Source organism: Scheffersomyces amazonensis (genome assembly GCF_036850825.1).
Source record: "Scheffersomyces amazonensis strain UFMG-HMD-26.3 chromosome Unknown RJT21scaffold_2, whole genome shotgun sequence".
NCBI classification, from domain to species: Eukaryota; Fungi; Ascomycota; class Pichiomycetes; order Serinales; family Debaryomycetaceae; genus Scheffersomyces; species Scheffersomyces amazonensis.
In genome coordinates, this window is record NW_027042742.1 from 2,401,662 (window position 1) to 2,418,265 (window position 16,604).

Genomic DNA, 16,604 nt, shown 5'->3' on the forward strand with positions numbered 1-16,604 from the left:
TAAAGATTTCAAAAAAATTATTTGATACTTCTCTTCGCAATTTTTCAGTATTCCAAAGTCTATATAGATTGTACTTTTTATGTTATCAGAGTAATAATGAGTGTATTAACTCGATGGGGAGTGCGCGGTCGTATATCGACAAGTATTGCGTGGAACAGAGTTAAGCTCACTAGACGTTTTTCGAACATACAGGTTCCATTTCAAGATGATTTATCTGGAATGGAAAATGACGATTTGAACCTTGGAGATTTTCAACATTATAAAGAATCACCGGATGTAATAACTAAGAAATTAGAATTTATAGGAGAGAGTCAAAAGAGTCAAGAGAAAATTGTTAATGTTAATAGTGTCACCAATGATGAAGTCAGAATAGATTTAGAGACAGTAGTATCATTAAAGGAACCAGTTGTATTTGTATCTAAGTTATCTAATCCATATATAAATCTTGCCATTGAGGACTACATATATCATAAAATGCCCAAACCTGAAGATATAAATGTTAATTATAATAGATTAATGTTTTATGTTAATAGTCCATGTGTAGTTATAGGGAAGAATCAAAATCCCTGGAAGGAAGTCAATTTACCATTGTTGAACTCTCTTAGTATACCACTTGTACGTAGAAGGTCTGGTGGAGGTACAGTGGTTCATGATTTGGGTAATGTTAATTATTCCTTTATGACTACTAAGGAAAAATTTGATAGATTTACATTTGCTAATTTGGTTACAAATGCTGTGAATTCTATTCCAGGTTCAAAGTACTCTATAGAAGTTAATGAAAGAGGTGATATAACTACCAAATCTTCACAAGATGGTATTAATTATAAAGTTAGTGGATCAGCATATAAATTATCCAAAGGAAAATCTTATCATCATGGAACCATGCTTCTAAATCTGAGATTAGACATATTAGGTAAATTGTTACATAGAGATGAATCGAAATTAGGAATTGTTGATGCATCGAATTCTATTGATTCTGTTAAATCTAAAGTTACTAACTTAGAACTCACTCAAGAACAATTTATTCAATATGTATCAGATAAGTTTAGTGATTTATATGGTACTGAGTTATCCACTGAAGAGACACAGAAAGTTTCTGATAATGATGAATATGATCAGGATGAATTGTTTGGATTAAAAGATTTTGTTCAAGCTAACACAATTAATAGAATTTCAAAAATTGTTACAGTTGATGAAACTACTAAACTTCCTCTACAAGTTTTTGAAACAGCTAAAGAATTGAAAAAATGGAGCTGGAGATTTGGATCAACCCCGAAGTTCACTCATGAACTAAATAATGAAAAGTTTGGATTTAAAATAAAATTCCACATAGATAAACATGGTCATTTAGAAACTTTTGAATTGGACTTTATTGAAACAGAAAATAGATTGCTTTCAATCGAAAAGATCAATGAAAGTTTTGCATTTCTCGACATGCATATAAAGAACAACAAGTTGAAATACACTGGTAGTGATGTGGCTGGGTTTATAACTAACGATATTATAAGCGACTGGGTAGGTCAATCGATAGATGGAACGATATAAAATTAACTCTTGTAAATATTAACAATAACATGTATATACAGTATATCTACTTTCTAATTACAAGTATATATATTATGGACCTTTCAAACCATGATTTCCTCTGTAATTGACGAATTCAGGAGCTTTCCATTCCTTTAATACATCTTCTTCATCGTCTAATTTGTAAATTTCTATACCCAATGGTCTACAACAGTCCAACATCTTCAGGTCATCTAAATTTTCACTATCTTCACCCCAACCCCATTGAGATAAATCTCCTCCAGGACATGCACTAATTGCGACTAAGAGATCTTGTTCAGCAAACATTTCAAAGTAATCACTCTTGGAAGCAGGACAAGCCTCCATGAAATATTGATCATATTCATTCAAGCCAGTAACTTGAAAGACATTTAAAACGTCATGGACATCGAATTCAGTTAAACCATGTGGTAAAACTGCCCTTGTTAAATTTGAATGGCAGTGGAAATCATTATCTTCACCACTTATAAGTTTATCAACATATGGGTCACATCTTGTACCCAAAGTATCATGAACCCTTCCACCCCATTCATCATGTCTTGCCAGTAATGTATCAGCCGTGATAGTTACAAGGGGTCTTAAATAAGGTAAGTTTGACCATAATCTGTCAAAGGTTGATACATGAGCAGAATGTAATTGTCTGCTTCTAGCGGCCCAAAATCGTTCTCTTGGATTATGTAAATTCCAAATATTCAAATCACAAACTTGAGGACCTTCTGGGGTAGTTAATCTAAATACAGATTTAGCAGGAATTTTAACTGCAATTCCTGATCTTGGTTGGCATAAGTGTGATTCAACTAATGATTTAGGTGCGTTGGCGATTTTATTATACAATTGTTTATCGGCATAAATCTTTGATCCAGGATGAGGATAATAAGCTGCTCTTGGTTTAGATAAGTTATAAGTTGTTTTAACTGGGGTTTGTGAAGATGCGGCTGAATCGTCGACTGAACTTTCGGGCATTTTTATTTCTTTTATATTTATTTTTATATAATATCTAATAAATGTGCCTTATCTTAGATTAATGAATTAAAAGATTGATAATGAATTGAAATTTTTCAATTATAATTCAATAATTCAATAGTCTAATAATGGCCTGTATCGGTAAGTAGGGTGAAAAATCCCGAGAGATAATGTCGTACTGATCTGATTCTCAATTAGGCGTTTCGCGCTTTGACGACATAACTCAAAAGTCCATGTCTTAAAATCCAAAATCCAAAAATCCAAAATCCATTTTCTCACCCAAACTTCCTAAAGAGGTAAGTGGTGCGGAGGAGGGGTTCCACAAGACAATTTAGATGAAATACCCATGGAAGTTTTGTCTGGGGTAGATGGGGTTGATTATATGACCTACATACTAGCCATTTTACAAGTAAAAAGTATCGGCAATGGATATCCTGTGGGGATTGAATATAATTTGGGCTTACCGAATACATAGTTAACTATTGCGGGTACGGCCAACAATATTAAGACATTTACACTAGTTAAACTATAAGGAGCATTAGCCGAAACCTGTAACTAGTTTAGATTAACCTTGGAAACTCCTCTGTATAATTGAAAGTTCCGTACTGCACTAACTCAGTAGGTACTTGCGAAAAGTAATTAAAGTTATTATTTGTCTTTGCTCACTATAGTATATAAGGCAAGTTATTTCCTATGATAAATTTTTCGGATATTGTTTAAAACACCAACAAACCAGTATTATTTAATAGGTATAATTAAATTATCATTTTCATAGTAAATCATAAAGCTATTTTTTTTATAAAATGCAACTGGCAATTACAAGAATTAGTTATCGTCATTTATCTACAAGTCAAGTAAGATCAATAAATTATGGATTTGTCGGGTTGGGACAAATGGGTCAACATATGGCTAGACATATTTATAATAAATTAGCTCCTGAAGATACTTTATATGTTAATGATACTTTACCTGCTAGTATTAAAGGATTTGTTGATAATGTAACTTCAATAAACCCTGCTAATGCTCATCAATTACATACTTTACCAACTCTTAAAAGTTTTGTTAGTGATGTTCATGAACCATTAGATTTCATTGTAACAATGGTTCCCGAAGGTAAACATGTTAAAGCAGTTGTTGAAGAATTAGTTCAAGAATATAAAAATTCCGGTAAAGATACAATTTCTAAAGTAACTTTTGTTGATTCATCGACAATTGATATTCCAACTTCAACCGAGGTTCATGAATATGTTAAAAAAGAAGTGCCAAATTTTGATTTCATAGATGCACCAGTTTCTGGTGGAGTTGCAGGAGCTAGAAAGGCAACTTTATCATTTATGCTTTCCAGACCAGATCATGAATCAGTTTCTCCTGAATTAGCTACTCTTATTAAAAAAATGGGTGCTAATATTTTCCCATGTGGTGCTAAACATGGTACTGGATTAGCTGCAAAATTATCTAATAATTATTTATTAGCTGTAACTAATTTAGCTGTTGCAGATTCATTTCAATTAGCTAAATCTTTTGGTTTAAATTTAAAAGATTATGCTAAATTAGTTTCTGTTTCTACTGGTAAATGTTGGGCAGCAGTTGATAATTGTCCAATTCCTGAAGTTTATCCTGAAAATAGTCTTCCAGCTGATGTTGGTTATCAAGGAGGATTTGTTACAAAATTAACTAGAAAAGATTTAGTATTAGCTACATCATGTGCTGATTATGCTAAAAGATTCTTATACTTGGGAGATGTTAGTAAACATTGGTATGATAAAGCATGTGAAAGAGATGATTTAGCCAATAGAGATTTAGCAGTTTTATTTGAATGGTTAGGTGAATTAGAAAAGGATAAAGATGGTAACATTGTTGAAGTTAGACATAAATAAATAATTAATCATTTATTAATTCATAATGCAAAATTTTATTAAAATTTATATATAAATAATAATTTATATGGATATATCTATATTACATAACTGTACTTAAATCCAGGAACTCCATCATCTCGTGTAGGTTTATTAGTATTTGTTACTGGAGGTAATTCATGAACTATAGCACTACTTTGAGATTCATTAGGATTATGAGCATGAGTATGAACAAATGCATCTAATTCATCATCATCATCATCATCATCTTGTTCTTCACCTTCACTTGTATGACCAACAGGAGTATGAATAACTCCAAAACTTTTTTGTCTTTCTCGAGGTTCAGTACCTACACTAACTGATGTAGCATCTGATTCAACATCTCTTAAAGTAACTTCTTCAGATTCAATACCTTCAGATAAGGTTTGATTGGTTGAACTACTATCATCTTGATAATGTTTCTTAATTCGAGGATTTCTTAAATTTAATAAACTTCCATTTATTTTATTCATTTCTTCTCCTAAATCTCCTCCTTCAAGAAATTCATTAATTCTGGTTGATAATAATCCTGTAATTTGACTTCCTCGACGAACAAAATTAGCATCATTTAATAAGGAAGATACTGATTGATTTCTAATTCCATTATTACCTTCAGAATGAGTTAAATTAGAAATCATAGATGCATTTGATAAACTTAATAAAGGTATAGTTTGTTCTACTGGAATAATATCAGTACTAACTGATGTATAAGAAGAAACTGATGTACGACGAGATGTAGGAAGTTGATTATTAATACTATTCGATTGATTAAGAGCAACAATCGATGGATTTTCATTATTCTCAAATTCTTCATCAACTTCTTCCAGATGAAATACTCGTCTTGGACTTAAAGTTCTTGGAGGAATAATAGGTGAACTAGGATAATCAACTATATCTTGTTCTTCATCATCATCAGCAACTACAAGTAAATTACTATTTGAAGTTGTATTAGCTGTTGAATTTGATTTATGACTCAGAGCCAGATCCATCAGTTTTTTACTGGAAATAGATTTACTACTTCCTGAATGTCTACTATCTAATGATGGACGACTATTTCTTAATTGTTGTTGTAATAAACTTTTAACTGGAGTTTCCAGAGATCCAATAGTTGGAACAATCATTGATACAGCTGGAATACTTGAATTATTACTTTGATTACTTTGATTTCTTTGCATTTCTGAATTTGAATTTGAACTTGAATTTGAATTCGAATTTGTACTTGGTTCATCAATTCTTAATGGAGATAAAGAAAGGGCAGGATCTTCTGCTTCATAAGCTGGTGGAGGCATAATTTCTTCTGCTGGTGGAGGAGCAATATCAGCATCAAATGGTGGAGGATTAATTGATGGACGTCTAATAATATGTATAGGACGTTGAACTGGTGAATTAAGTGGAGATGTAAAAGTTCCTGGATGAGGAAATGCTTGAGGAGAATGAAGTTGATTAATTACTTTAGGTTTATAAAGGTTTGCTTCTAAATGCATATCTGCTTCATCAACAATAGGAGATTCATCATAAGAATGATTATTTAATCTTGTAAATGGAGCTGGCAGAGCCAGAGCTGATCTTGGACGACGTTCCATAATTTCATCAAGAGAATTTCCACCATTATTTGATGGACTTTGATTTAATACTGTTAAGAAATTATTTGAATTATTTAATGAAGCATTTCTAAAAGCATTTGAAGTATTATCAATTGGAATTACTCCAGGAGATGTTGGAGGTGATAAATTATAATTAATTGTATTATCTTTATTTCTGGCAATAAAATCATCATAAGCTGGTAAAGATGTATTACCATGAGCAGCTAATGGACTTAAAACATGTAAAGGAGAATCAATTGAAATTTCATAATGTTTTCTTTTATCAGGATTTTCAGGATCTAATCGAGAAATTCTTAAACAAATTTTAATCCAATGATGAGATTGAATATTTTCATAAGATGTATCAGGATGAATTTCATTATTAGTTCTATCATTAACAATTTTTGGTACATAAACTTGAAATTCTAATTCTTTTGGTAACATATCAATAAATTCATCTTCTCCCTTATCTGAATTATCATTTAATAAAGATTTCCCCTTTTCTGCTTTATGTTCTAATAAAAGATATTTTCGAACTGGTTCAAGTCGATGAACTTTTTTATTTTTACAAAAATATTCTAAATTTTCAGTTAAATAAACTCTTATACGATGTAATGATACTTTACCAAATAATGGTACAAATCTGAAAGCTAATGGTAAATAAGAATCTAATACAATGGATTTAGATCCAATAACAATATCATATTTTAATTGATCTTCCCAATCTCTGGTTATAACAATTGATTCATGTTCTTCTAAATTTTGTTCAGCAGGAGTTCTAATAATTTGAATTGGCATTCTAGCAATTAAATTTGATTTAAAAGTCCCTGGTCTAACTATTGAAGCTTCTAAATGATAACTTACGGTACCAAAAGTTACACTACAAGTTTCAGGTATTGATGCTTGTAATGGTTGTTCAAAATTATAAATATAATCACCAGGTTGAAAAGTTGCTGGTTTTGTTGAATCTTCAGAATTATTAGAGGGAGATATTATTGATGATAAATCAGGTGGACCATCCATTGAAGAAACTGATGGTGAAGTAGCTCTTCTCATAAAATTAGTTGCTGGTGATAAACTTCGAGTTAAAAAATTTCCTCCAGGATTTGTACCATTTGTTGGTACTACTGTTAAATCTGACATGGTTGGAGCCGGTGATAAACCTCTTGAACGAGATTCTCCAAGTGATAAATGACTTATATCATGATCAATAGAATTATTTGATAATTCTTGAAATACATCAGCTCCATTATTTGGAAATATTGATCCTGGTTGTAAAAATGGCCAAGTATGATTTATTATATCGGTTGATTCAGCAAATTGAGTCTTTTTTGGTGGAATACCTTCTGGCCAATCAGTTCTTTGAGTACCTTTAAAAGTTAAAGTAATAGATTTAATTTTACTAGATTTTGTAATTCTTAAATATAAACAACCTCTTAAAATAGTTGGAGGTCTTTCAGCATATTCATGAGCTTCAAATCCTTGAACATAAAGATTCTTTTCAGCAGGAATAATATATACTTGAATTCCTCCCGTCAGTGCTAAAGGTTTATCAGGAAGTTGAGGAAGGTATGTAGGTATATCATCCGGAACTTGAGATGAATTAGGTAGTTGAACTGATGAAAATGTAGCTCCTGATGGTGATAAGGTTAATTGTTGAGGAGGAAATAACGGTGAATTAGGTGTCTGCATATCTATAAATGATGAAATTTAGAAAAATATATGAAAATATATGAAAATTATTAAAAATTATTAAAAATTAATGAAATATTTGAAAATTATTGATATTCTTATTATAGTTTGGTTACGGCTGAAGTAAACATTAACAACAACACAACCACAAATAATTTATGAAAATGATAATGAAAATGACTGAAATATAATTTTTATACAATTTACTAATTAACACAATATACTTGCCTATTAGATCAAATTAAAAATTAACTATTAAATACAAATACCTCGGGATCTGATAAAGTCGATGATGAGTAGGTGCGATTGCGAACTCGGTGTAGATAAGCTAGAAAATGGAAATAATGGGATAGATAGATTTTTTAAATTAACTACCACCAAACTCCAACACTTATTAATCTATAATAATATATAACAGTTAATTAATCTTAATAATCTTTAACTATAATTTATTATTTATTTAACTAATAAATACCCTGCCTTGTCCATAGGTATCCTGGATAAATTCCCCTAGTCCCCTAAACCTGCACATACACGCACGGAAAATAACTCACTCACTTTACTTCATCTCAATGCCACAAACCTCAATTGGGATATGCCGATAGAAAAAGAAATTTTTCAATACTTGGCTATAGTAATGAGTTACTAGTTATTAGTTATTATTAGTTATTATTAGTTATATATGTATATATATATTTGTTCTAGATTTTAGTTAGTTCAAGTATCATATGAATATATAATATAATGTTAACAACTAGACTAATTTCTAGTTATGTTGGTATACGATCAATAGTAAAGGGGACGAATTATTTGAAGTTTTCGAATCGATTTTACACTGTTAAGCCTAAACTAACAAAACCAACTACTCCTATAAATAAAGTAGTAAAAGGATTATATGAAGATCCTAATAAATATTCTACTATATTAACAAAATATGGTTGGTTTGCCATACCGTCTACTCATTACGGATCTAAATGGACAATTGCAAATATTGAATCATTTATTGAATCTCAACCTCAAGATTCTATAGATACTTCAAATATTCCTCAATTACAAAATTTAATTAATGAAAAATGGGTACCAGAAGCTGATTTATCTAATATTATTAAGGTTAAAAAGTTGACTCCAAAAGAAATAGCTCATCAAAAAAATGAAGAACTTTACATGTCACAATTAATAGGAGATCGAACTATAGAAGTTGACGTAAATGATAAATCTTCAAATTCCGATGATGGTAGTTCAAAAAAGACAACAAAAAAGATTGGTTTTATTCATGCTTGGAATTATTACGTTTCATTAGAATATACTAGAAGAGGTGGAGAGTATAAAAAAGTTAAATTGGAAATTGCTGAAGCATGGAAAAAAATTAGTTTGGAAGAGAAAGATTATTACCGTAATGAATATATTAAATTATTGGAATCAGGTAAGGAAATATTGCATGGTAAGGTAGTAGATCGAGAAGTTAAGTTGAAACAAAATCAACGTCGTGAAGATGCCAAAAGAAGAGCAAAAGAAAGAGCAAAAGCAAAAGCTGAAGCTGAAAACCGAGCTGAAGCTAAAAGTCAAGCTGATACTACTATAGTTGATGTTGATACTGATCCTAATGTTAATGTAAAAATATAAGAAAATTTATAATTTATTTATTAATAATACTTGTATATAGAAGATAAATTATGAAATATATGATTTCAAAAGTTTCCATTTATTTGTTATTACTCCATTTAACTTTAATTTTCCACAACAATCATCTTGAATATTCCATACTTCTGATCGAAATCTATTATCTAATATTTCTCTTGTATTTGGAGGAATTCTAATTATATCATCACCTTGATTAGTTATTGTATGTAATTGTCTAATTTGATCAATTAATTTAGTTAATATATTGATAGTATTAGATTTATGAAGTTGATAAGATTTTAATGGAATAAGTCCAAGTTGATGAATTGTATTTAACCAATACTCTTGAAACTGAGAAATATTTAGTACAACAAACAGTATATACGTAAATTCTAATAATGTAACATAATAATGAAGTGGATATTCAAATTTTGGAGTATCTATAACTTTTACAGATATAGTATCTATAATATGTTTATCATGAATTGGTATAATATTATTTGAAACTTTCAAATCCGTTACCTTCTGAAATTCTTCAAAATCAATATTGGTATCTATAATACTTGGGAAATTACAATTTAATTCAGTATCAGATTTGATTATACTCAGTGTTGTTAACTGATATTCATTATCTATCTTAGTGAGTGTATAATATTCATATTCTGTAAATGTACAATCTACAATCCATCCATAGTTATGATCATCATCTTTTACCCCTATTAAATGATAATCCGGTGGAACATCTAATTTACCACAAAGTGTCTCTGGGGGAATTCTAACATTATGACCATTGAGACTTACAGTGACTTGAGAAAATTTAGTATCCAACAGTATAAATAATGAAGGCATTATACTGGTGTGTGTGTAAGTAAGTATGTATATATGTATGTATTAAATCACTAACTTCGGAAGTTATCACATATTGTTATGCCGGCTCTGGGGTATTTTTCGCTTGGTAGAGATTACGATAAAGAATCTACTGGCTGGAGTCAGTTACCTAACCAATAGAGTAAATCATATTAACTTAAGAGTGACGGAAAAATAAGGTAGATCGGGGAAAGAAAGCATTAATCTAATTATTCGGCGGAAGTTACGTAAATTAGTAAATTTGTAGTTCCGGGACTATTGTGGTTGCAAAATGGAAAAAGAGTCACAGGGGAGTTACAGGATAAACAGGGCAGAAGAGAACAGAACAGACAAAAGTAAACAAGATAAAGGCACAAACTAACACAAATTAAGTTTCAAAATGTTCAGCTTTGACAGATACTTTTTACATGAGTTAAATAGTGCATTATTTAATTAGAGAGGAGGTAAGAGCAACAGGAGTTAAGAATACATGAGGTGAACAAAAGTTAGTGACCCCATACTAGATTATACTTTATTCACCATAACTTGCAAAAAAGTAATAGTAAAGTGAATATAATTTAAAATGAATAGATACATGACATAACTGATGTAAATAATTAATTCATCCGAATCATTTATCAATTTATCCAAGCTTGATTTGCTGAAATATAAAAAGAACCACTAATTCATATGAAAACAAAAAATTGGTCCTCGGTCCTTTTATCCGTAATGGACTGCACTCAACGCGCCGATTACCCCAATAAAAACATATTAAATTAACTATAATTTATATAAAACCCATAACAATTCGGATTTGTTTATATTAGTATTATAATTATTAATTTGATCTAGTTAATTTACGACAATTATTGCAATAACTTATTCATTAGATATACAAAAATGGTTGCCGATACACTTGTTTATCATCCAACAGTTACTAAGTTAATTACTTTTATAGATAGTACTCCTAAAAGAGAAAAATCATTTAGATTATTAGCATATTTGTCAAGATTCTTAGCTTTCTATGCTGAAAGAAAGGGTTATTCACTTGAAACAATTAAATTATTTGCTAATTTAAAGCAACATTTCACATTTATCAGAAAAGGTTTAAGATTTTTAAAGCCTTTGAATCATTTACAAGCTGCTTCTAAATTTTATGATAATAAATTATTAGATCCAGTATTACAATCAACTTCAATTATTAGTAATTTAGGTTATGCTGGTTATTTAACATTAGATTCTATTACATGGTTTAAAATGTTAGGAATTATTGATACTAAGAAATTCCCAACTGTTTCTAAATGGGCTTCAAGATTCTGGTTACTTGCTTTATTAGCAGGAATTGTAAATTCATTACATATAATTACTTCATTAACTTCTCAAAAATCATCTACTAAAGATGAAGATGAAAAAGTTGATACAAAGGCTATTGAAAGTAAACTTTATAAAGCCAAGAGAAAATTGGTCTGGCACCTTTTGGATTCATTTATTTGTCTTAATACATTAGATATCTTACACTTTACTGAAGGTGATATTGGATTAGCTGGTATTATTACTTCAGTTATGGGTTTAAAGGACTTATGGGAGCTGACTCCTTAGTGTAAAATTATATCTTAGAACAAATATACTTATATACCTTACATAGTACTAGTTAATATATTATTTATTATTATTTATAAATTCATCATGATTCATTAATTCTATTCATTACTACTCGTTACTACTCGTTACTACTCTTGATCACCCGCATATCCATTTTCAAATCCCTTGTAGAATCCATTCCAGTACACCTTCATCAACATAGCTTTCAATTCCAATTCCAATTGCTCAGTATTAGTTGAATCTCGTATTAGTTGACTCAACTGCGGTATCTCTTCGTCACTTACAAGTATTACTGGTTCATCATTCAATTCATCATTACTCTCAATAGTATTAACTTCATCATTAGTATCTATAGATTTACCCTGCCTTACATCCTCATGTAGTTTCTTAGATGACTCAAACACTCTCCAAATATTACTATTTAATTTCGCTATATTACTCATTATGATATTAATTATCAAACTCACACACACAAACACTGTTCAACAAAAATGCTCTGGTAAATTAACACTAACAAATCTCAAATGGGTAATTTTTCGCAGATGGAAAAAAAAAATTATGGAGCTCATCTACACCATCTTTCTCTAACAAATCTATTAAATATACTAATAACCATTTCTACAGTACACTATGGGATCTAAAAGTGATCAAGTATCATTGAAGCGGATCCATGTGGGGAACATATCTCCTAAGTTGGCGGAAAAACCCGAATCTTTAACCTCAAGATTTGAAAAATTCGGTAAGATAACTATCCCATTAGAATTACATACTAAACCAATAACTAGTCATTACTTTGGATTTATGAGTTTAGAGATAACTAATAAGAATTGGGATGCATTAAAACGTTCATTAAATGGGATTCAATTCATGGGATTAAAACTTTCTATAGAAGAAGCTAAGAAATCATCATTTCAAGATGAATGGAAGAAAGATGTTAATAGACCAGATACTAAGAAGGAAGATAGATTAAAGCAAGCTAATATATATAGAGCACGACAAATTAGAATTTTAGAATCTCATACACCTTATTCTATAAATCCTATTACCAATACTTTTGTTCAAAATTCTTCATCAATATCATCATCATCAGGTTATATGAAATCGGCTCATACTTATAATAATGCATCTGCAAATACAAAAAATAAACCTCCATCTCATTCATTAGTTGGACAAAATTCATATTCATCATGGTCAACCCCTTCTAAAACTCTTTATTCAAGATATTCTAATATCTCCGGAAATGCAGAAATTATTAAAGGTAGACATAGAATAACTAAAAGACCTCATACAGTATTTCTTAAGAAATTACAAACTATGAGATTATTAATTAATGGAGAATTAAAACAAATAAAAAGTTATAAGACAAAATTATGGGGTATAGAAAAATCCAAAACTTTAAATGATCTTACCTGGAAATTTAGTAATGGATATTGGAAAAGTGGTGATGAACATATTCTTGAAAAATTAAAACCTCCTCCTTGTGGTATATCAGGAGTTGAAGCTATGAATTATGGGAAATTAGGTGATGATAATAATGAAGATATTGTTAATAATGATGGTAATGAAATTGATATAACTCAAGAAAATTTGAAGAACAAATCGGTATTGGCATCATTGTTTGATCATTTTGATTTTGAAAAACCCGTTGAAGTAGAAGAAGATACTCTTGGAATCGATAAAGAAGATATCTTATATGATAGTAAAGGTAGGAGAAAAGTTAGAAGATATGATTATGAATTGGAAGGGGGTGATAATGATGATAATGAATCAGAATCAGATTATAATTTTGATGTATCTAATGTAGATGATATTATCCAAAGCTATACTGCCAATCATGAAATGCCTCAACAAGAAGTGTATTACTCTGAAGATGATGAAGGTAATGATCTTGATTTGGATATGTTAGGACAACAGTATACTACCGAGGCTATTAATCAGAAGTATAATGATGAGCATGTTTTGGAAGATCAACCGTCAGAAGAACAACAACAACAACAACAACAACAACAACAACAAGAAGAAGAAGAAGAAGAACAAGAAGAACAGCATGAACAAAAAGAAGAAGAAGAATCATCAGAAGATGAATTCATACCTACATTCGGATCAAAGCCCACCAAAGTAAATGATACAGAAACATTAAGATCGCTTTTCAATCCATCTACATCTGATAAGATCGAAGTATCTAATGAAGATGAAAATTCCAATGGATTTAAGTTGGCACTTTCTGTAGATGATGATGATATAGATGAAACTAAAGCTATTGATACTACATCTCAACAAGAGTTGTTAGAACAGATCAAAGCTAAACAGGAAGAGCAATTACAACAACAAATTCAGCAATCGTCCAGAACTGTTGGATTATTTTGGGGTCATTTTGAATCTCCATTTTTACAATCACAATCACAATTAAGTAAGATTGGAAATGCAAATGATCACATTAAGTTGCCAGGAGAAAATTTAACTGAAGTAATCAATATCAATGGAGATAACGTTGGACACGAAAATAACCAGGACGGAGAAGAATCCGCATACGAGAAATGGTTCTGGAATATGAGAGGAGAGTTATCACGAGAATGTAAAAGACGTAGAAGAGATGTTCTTCGGGTATTTCGAAAGAAATCCAAAAAGGTAGGCATATAGTTGATAGGTAGATGGATAAGCTCTTGTTAACTTTGTTAATACTCAGGGGCATAATGCTGATTACGGTTGTTAGGTAACAATCACGAATCACTTTGTATCCTGGAATTTAGCAATTTCAACTTATGTAATCTTAATAAAAACACTAATACCTCTTTGTAATCTTTGTAAATTTCGATTTCTGCCAGTGATTGTTTTATTTCATAGGGATTTGAGTATATCTTTCTAATTCATGCTGAGCTTTTGATAGTCCTCCACTCCTTGTCCATGAGCTTGAAATATATCATTTTGTGGTTGTTCAAGATTATGGAACAAGCTACGAATAACTACATAAAATTTAATAATAGACTTTAGTGTATGAAACATATTCCGTACTGATTTAATGGTCTATAAGAGACTGCAAAATTTGGAAAAGTCCGACGCAGCCATTGTATCATTGTTATATGCAGGTACATACATTCATAAATATAAATATTCTACTAAAGATATGAGTATTCAATAATGATAAGTTATATGCTATATGATATTGTTACCGAATAGAGAAATTGCCTGTATATCACATTATATCAATTAATAATTAGTATAAGAGTTGAGTATAATTATAATGTGTGTATAATTATAATGTGTGTATAATTATTATGTGTGAATAATTATTATGGGAACCGTCTGATGCATGGATGTTTACTATGTGTCTCGTAAAAAAAAAGAAACACATCAATTAATTAACCATCTCCTAGACATCATCATGGGCACTAATCGTACAATGACGGAGGCAGTAGATCAGGAGAAGGTTCAAGCACAAAGTATTGGGCAGAAACCTAAAGCCGAATTACCTGAATTCACTTTCCGGAATGTTTTAGGTGATATACGAGATGGTATTTATGCATTATTATATAATCCAGAAACTAATAAAATTGTTATACCAATCCTTGTAAGTCTTACATCAATTATAGCCAAATTTATTATAAGATTTGTTCCATATACAGAAATAGATTTTATAACTTATATGCAACAAATTCATCTTATAAATGATGGAGAATTAGATTATAATAAAATATTTGGTGATACAGGTCCAATAGTTTATCCAGCTGGTTATGTACAAATTTATCAATGGATAAATTATTTAACAAATAATGGTACAGATATTAAAACTGGTCAATCAATATTTGGATATTTATTAACTTTAACAAATTTATTAGTATTAGTAGCATTTTCATTTACCAATATTCCACCATGGCCATTATATTTTTTATTACTTAGTAGAAGATTAATTTCAATTTATGTATTAAGATTATTTAATGATTGTTTTACAACTATTTGTATGGTTGGAGTAACTATATTTTTACAACAAGCATCTTATTGGCATAAATCAAGTAAATTAATAAGTTTTTTATTAGTTGCACTTGGTAGTGATTTATTAAGTATTGCTATATCAATAAAGATGAATGCATTACTTTATGTTCCCGGATTTTTAATTGTTTCATATTTTCTTGTTGAAGAAAATATATTTAAATTTCTTATAATATTAGTAATAATTCCATTAATTCAATTAATAACAGGTTGGAATTTCTTATTACCATTATATAATGATGAAGAAGCTAAAATTATTAGATGGAATTATATAAATCAAGCATTTGATTTTAAACGGAAATTTCTTTATAAATGGACAGTTAATTGGAAATTTATATCAGAAGAAACCTTTTTGAGTGATTCATTTGCTACAACATTATTAATTGGACATTTAACAATTTTAGTGGCATTTACTTTAACAAGGTATATTAATATTAAAGTTACTGGTAAATCTATTTCTCAATTAATTATTGATGCTTTTAAACCAAATTCAACTATAATTAATAAAACTAATTTATTTATAGATGCAAATATTGGTCCAAGATTAATATTATTAACTTTATCTACTTCAAATGTTATTGGAGTATTATTCTCACGATCATTACATTATCAATTTTTATCATGGTATTGTTGGCAATTACCTTTCTTATTATATGCTACTGGATGGAATTTTATAATAAGTTTTATAATTTGGTCAGCTCATGAATGGTGTTGGAATGTTTATCCTGCTCATGCTTTAAGTTCAGGATTATTAGTAACAATTCTTTCATTAATTTTAATTGCAGTATGGAGAAATGAAAAATTTTGGTATTCAATAAAGATAGATACATAGTACATTTATAGTAATAAACTA

At 29.8% G+C, this 16,604-nt stretch overlaps 10 protein-coding genes across 10 annotated transcripts; 6 read left to right on the top strand and 4 right to left on the bottom strand. All coding sequences in view use genetic code 12, as the record gives it.

The window, feature by feature from the left end:
• Positions 1-39: 39 nt before the first annotated feature.
• On the top strand, positions 40-1,581 carry RJT21DRAFT_25886 (putative lipoate--protein ligase). The gene has a single exon (XM_064883921.1). The coding sequence runs from the start codon at positions 97-99 to the stop codon at positions 1,543-1,545; it is 1,449 nt and encodes a 482-aa protein (XP_064740018.1). The 5' UTR covers positions 40-96; the 3' UTR covers positions 1,546-1,581.
• On the bottom strand, positions 1,582-2,639 carry RJT21DRAFT_25885 (urea carboxylase-associated family protein). Its single transcript, XM_064883920.1, has one exon. The coding sequence runs from the start codon at positions 2,524-2,526 to the stop codon at positions 1,618-1,620; it is 909 nt and encodes a 302-aa protein (XP_064740019.1). The 5' UTR covers positions 2,527-2,639; the 3' UTR covers positions 1,582-1,617.
• A 525-nt stretch (positions 2,640-3,164) lies between these two features.
• Positions 3,165-4,442, top strand: HPD1 (Hpd1p). The gene has a single exon (XM_064883926.1). It carries the CDS (start codon positions 3,330-3,332, stop codon positions 4,401-4,403), a length of 1,074 nt encoding a protein of 357 aa, XP_064740020.1. The 5' UTR covers positions 3,165-3,329; the 3' UTR covers positions 4,404-4,442.
• A 38-nt stretch (positions 4,443-4,480) lies between these two features.
• On the bottom strand, positions 4,481-7,696 carry RJT21DRAFT_130074 (uncharacterized protein; the record flags this gene model as incomplete). The annotated part of the gene is made up of 1 exon (XM_064882991.1): positions 4,481-7,696. The coding sequence occupies one exon, from the start codon at positions 7,694-7,696 to the stop codon at positions 4,481-4,483; it is 3,216 nt and encodes a 1,071-aa protein (XP_064740021.1).
• A 372-nt stretch (positions 7,697-8,068) lies between these two features.
• Positions 8,069-9,343, top strand: RJT21DRAFT_25881 (uncharacterized protein). Its single transcript, XM_064883919.1, has one exon. It carries the CDS (start codon positions 8,441-8,443, stop codon positions 9,317-9,319), a length of 879 nt encoding a protein of 292 aa, XP_064740022.1. The 5' UTR covers positions 8,069-8,440; the 3' UTR covers positions 9,320-9,343.
• A 24-nt stretch (positions 9,344-9,367) lies between these two features.
• Positions 9,368-10,165, bottom strand: RJT21DRAFT_113188 (uncharacterized protein; the record flags this gene model as incomplete). The annotated part of the gene is made up of 1 exon (XM_064880142.1): positions 9,368-10,165. The coding sequence occupies one exon, from the start codon at positions 10,163-10,165 to the stop codon at positions 9,368-9,370; it is 798 nt and encodes a 265-aa protein (XP_064740023.1).
• Positions 10,166-10,613: 448 nt separating this feature from the next.
• On the top strand, positions 10,614-11,839 carry PEX11 (Pex11p). The gene has a single exon (XM_064883918.1). The coding sequence runs from the start codon at positions 11,063-11,065 to the stop codon at positions 11,759-11,761; it is 699 nt and encodes a 232-aa protein (XP_064740024.1). The 5' UTR covers positions 10,614-11,062; the 3' UTR covers positions 11,762-11,839.
• Position 11,840: 1 nt separating this feature from the next.
• Positions 11,841-12,278, bottom strand: RJT21DRAFT_25878 (uncharacterized protein). The gene has a single exon (XM_064883917.1). The coding sequence runs from the start codon at positions 12,205-12,207 to the stop codon at positions 11,893-11,895; it is 315 nt and encodes a 104-aa protein (XP_064740025.1). The 5' UTR covers positions 12,208-12,278; the 3' UTR covers positions 11,841-11,892.
• A 50-nt stretch (positions 12,279-12,328) lies between these two features.
• On the top strand, positions 12,329-14,776 carry NOP8 (Nop8p). The gene has a single exon (XM_064882837.1). The coding sequence runs from the start codon at positions 12,395-12,397 to the stop codon at positions 14,402-14,404; it is 2,010 nt and encodes a 669-aa protein (XP_064740026.1). The 5' UTR covers positions 12,329-12,394; the 3' UTR covers positions 14,405-14,776.
• Positions 14,777-15,164: 388 nt separating this feature from the next.
• Positions 15,165-16,583, top strand: RJT21DRAFT_81910 (dolichyl-P-Man:Man(5)GlcNAc(2)-PP-dolichol alpha-1,3-mannosyltransferase; the record flags this gene model as incomplete). Its single annotated transcript, XM_064885306.1, has 1 exon — positions 15,165-16,583. The coding sequence occupies one exon, from the start codon at positions 15,165-15,167 to the stop codon at positions 16,581-16,583; it is 1,419 nt and encodes a 472-aa protein (XP_064740027.1).
• Positions 16,584-16,604: the final 21 nt, after the last annotated feature.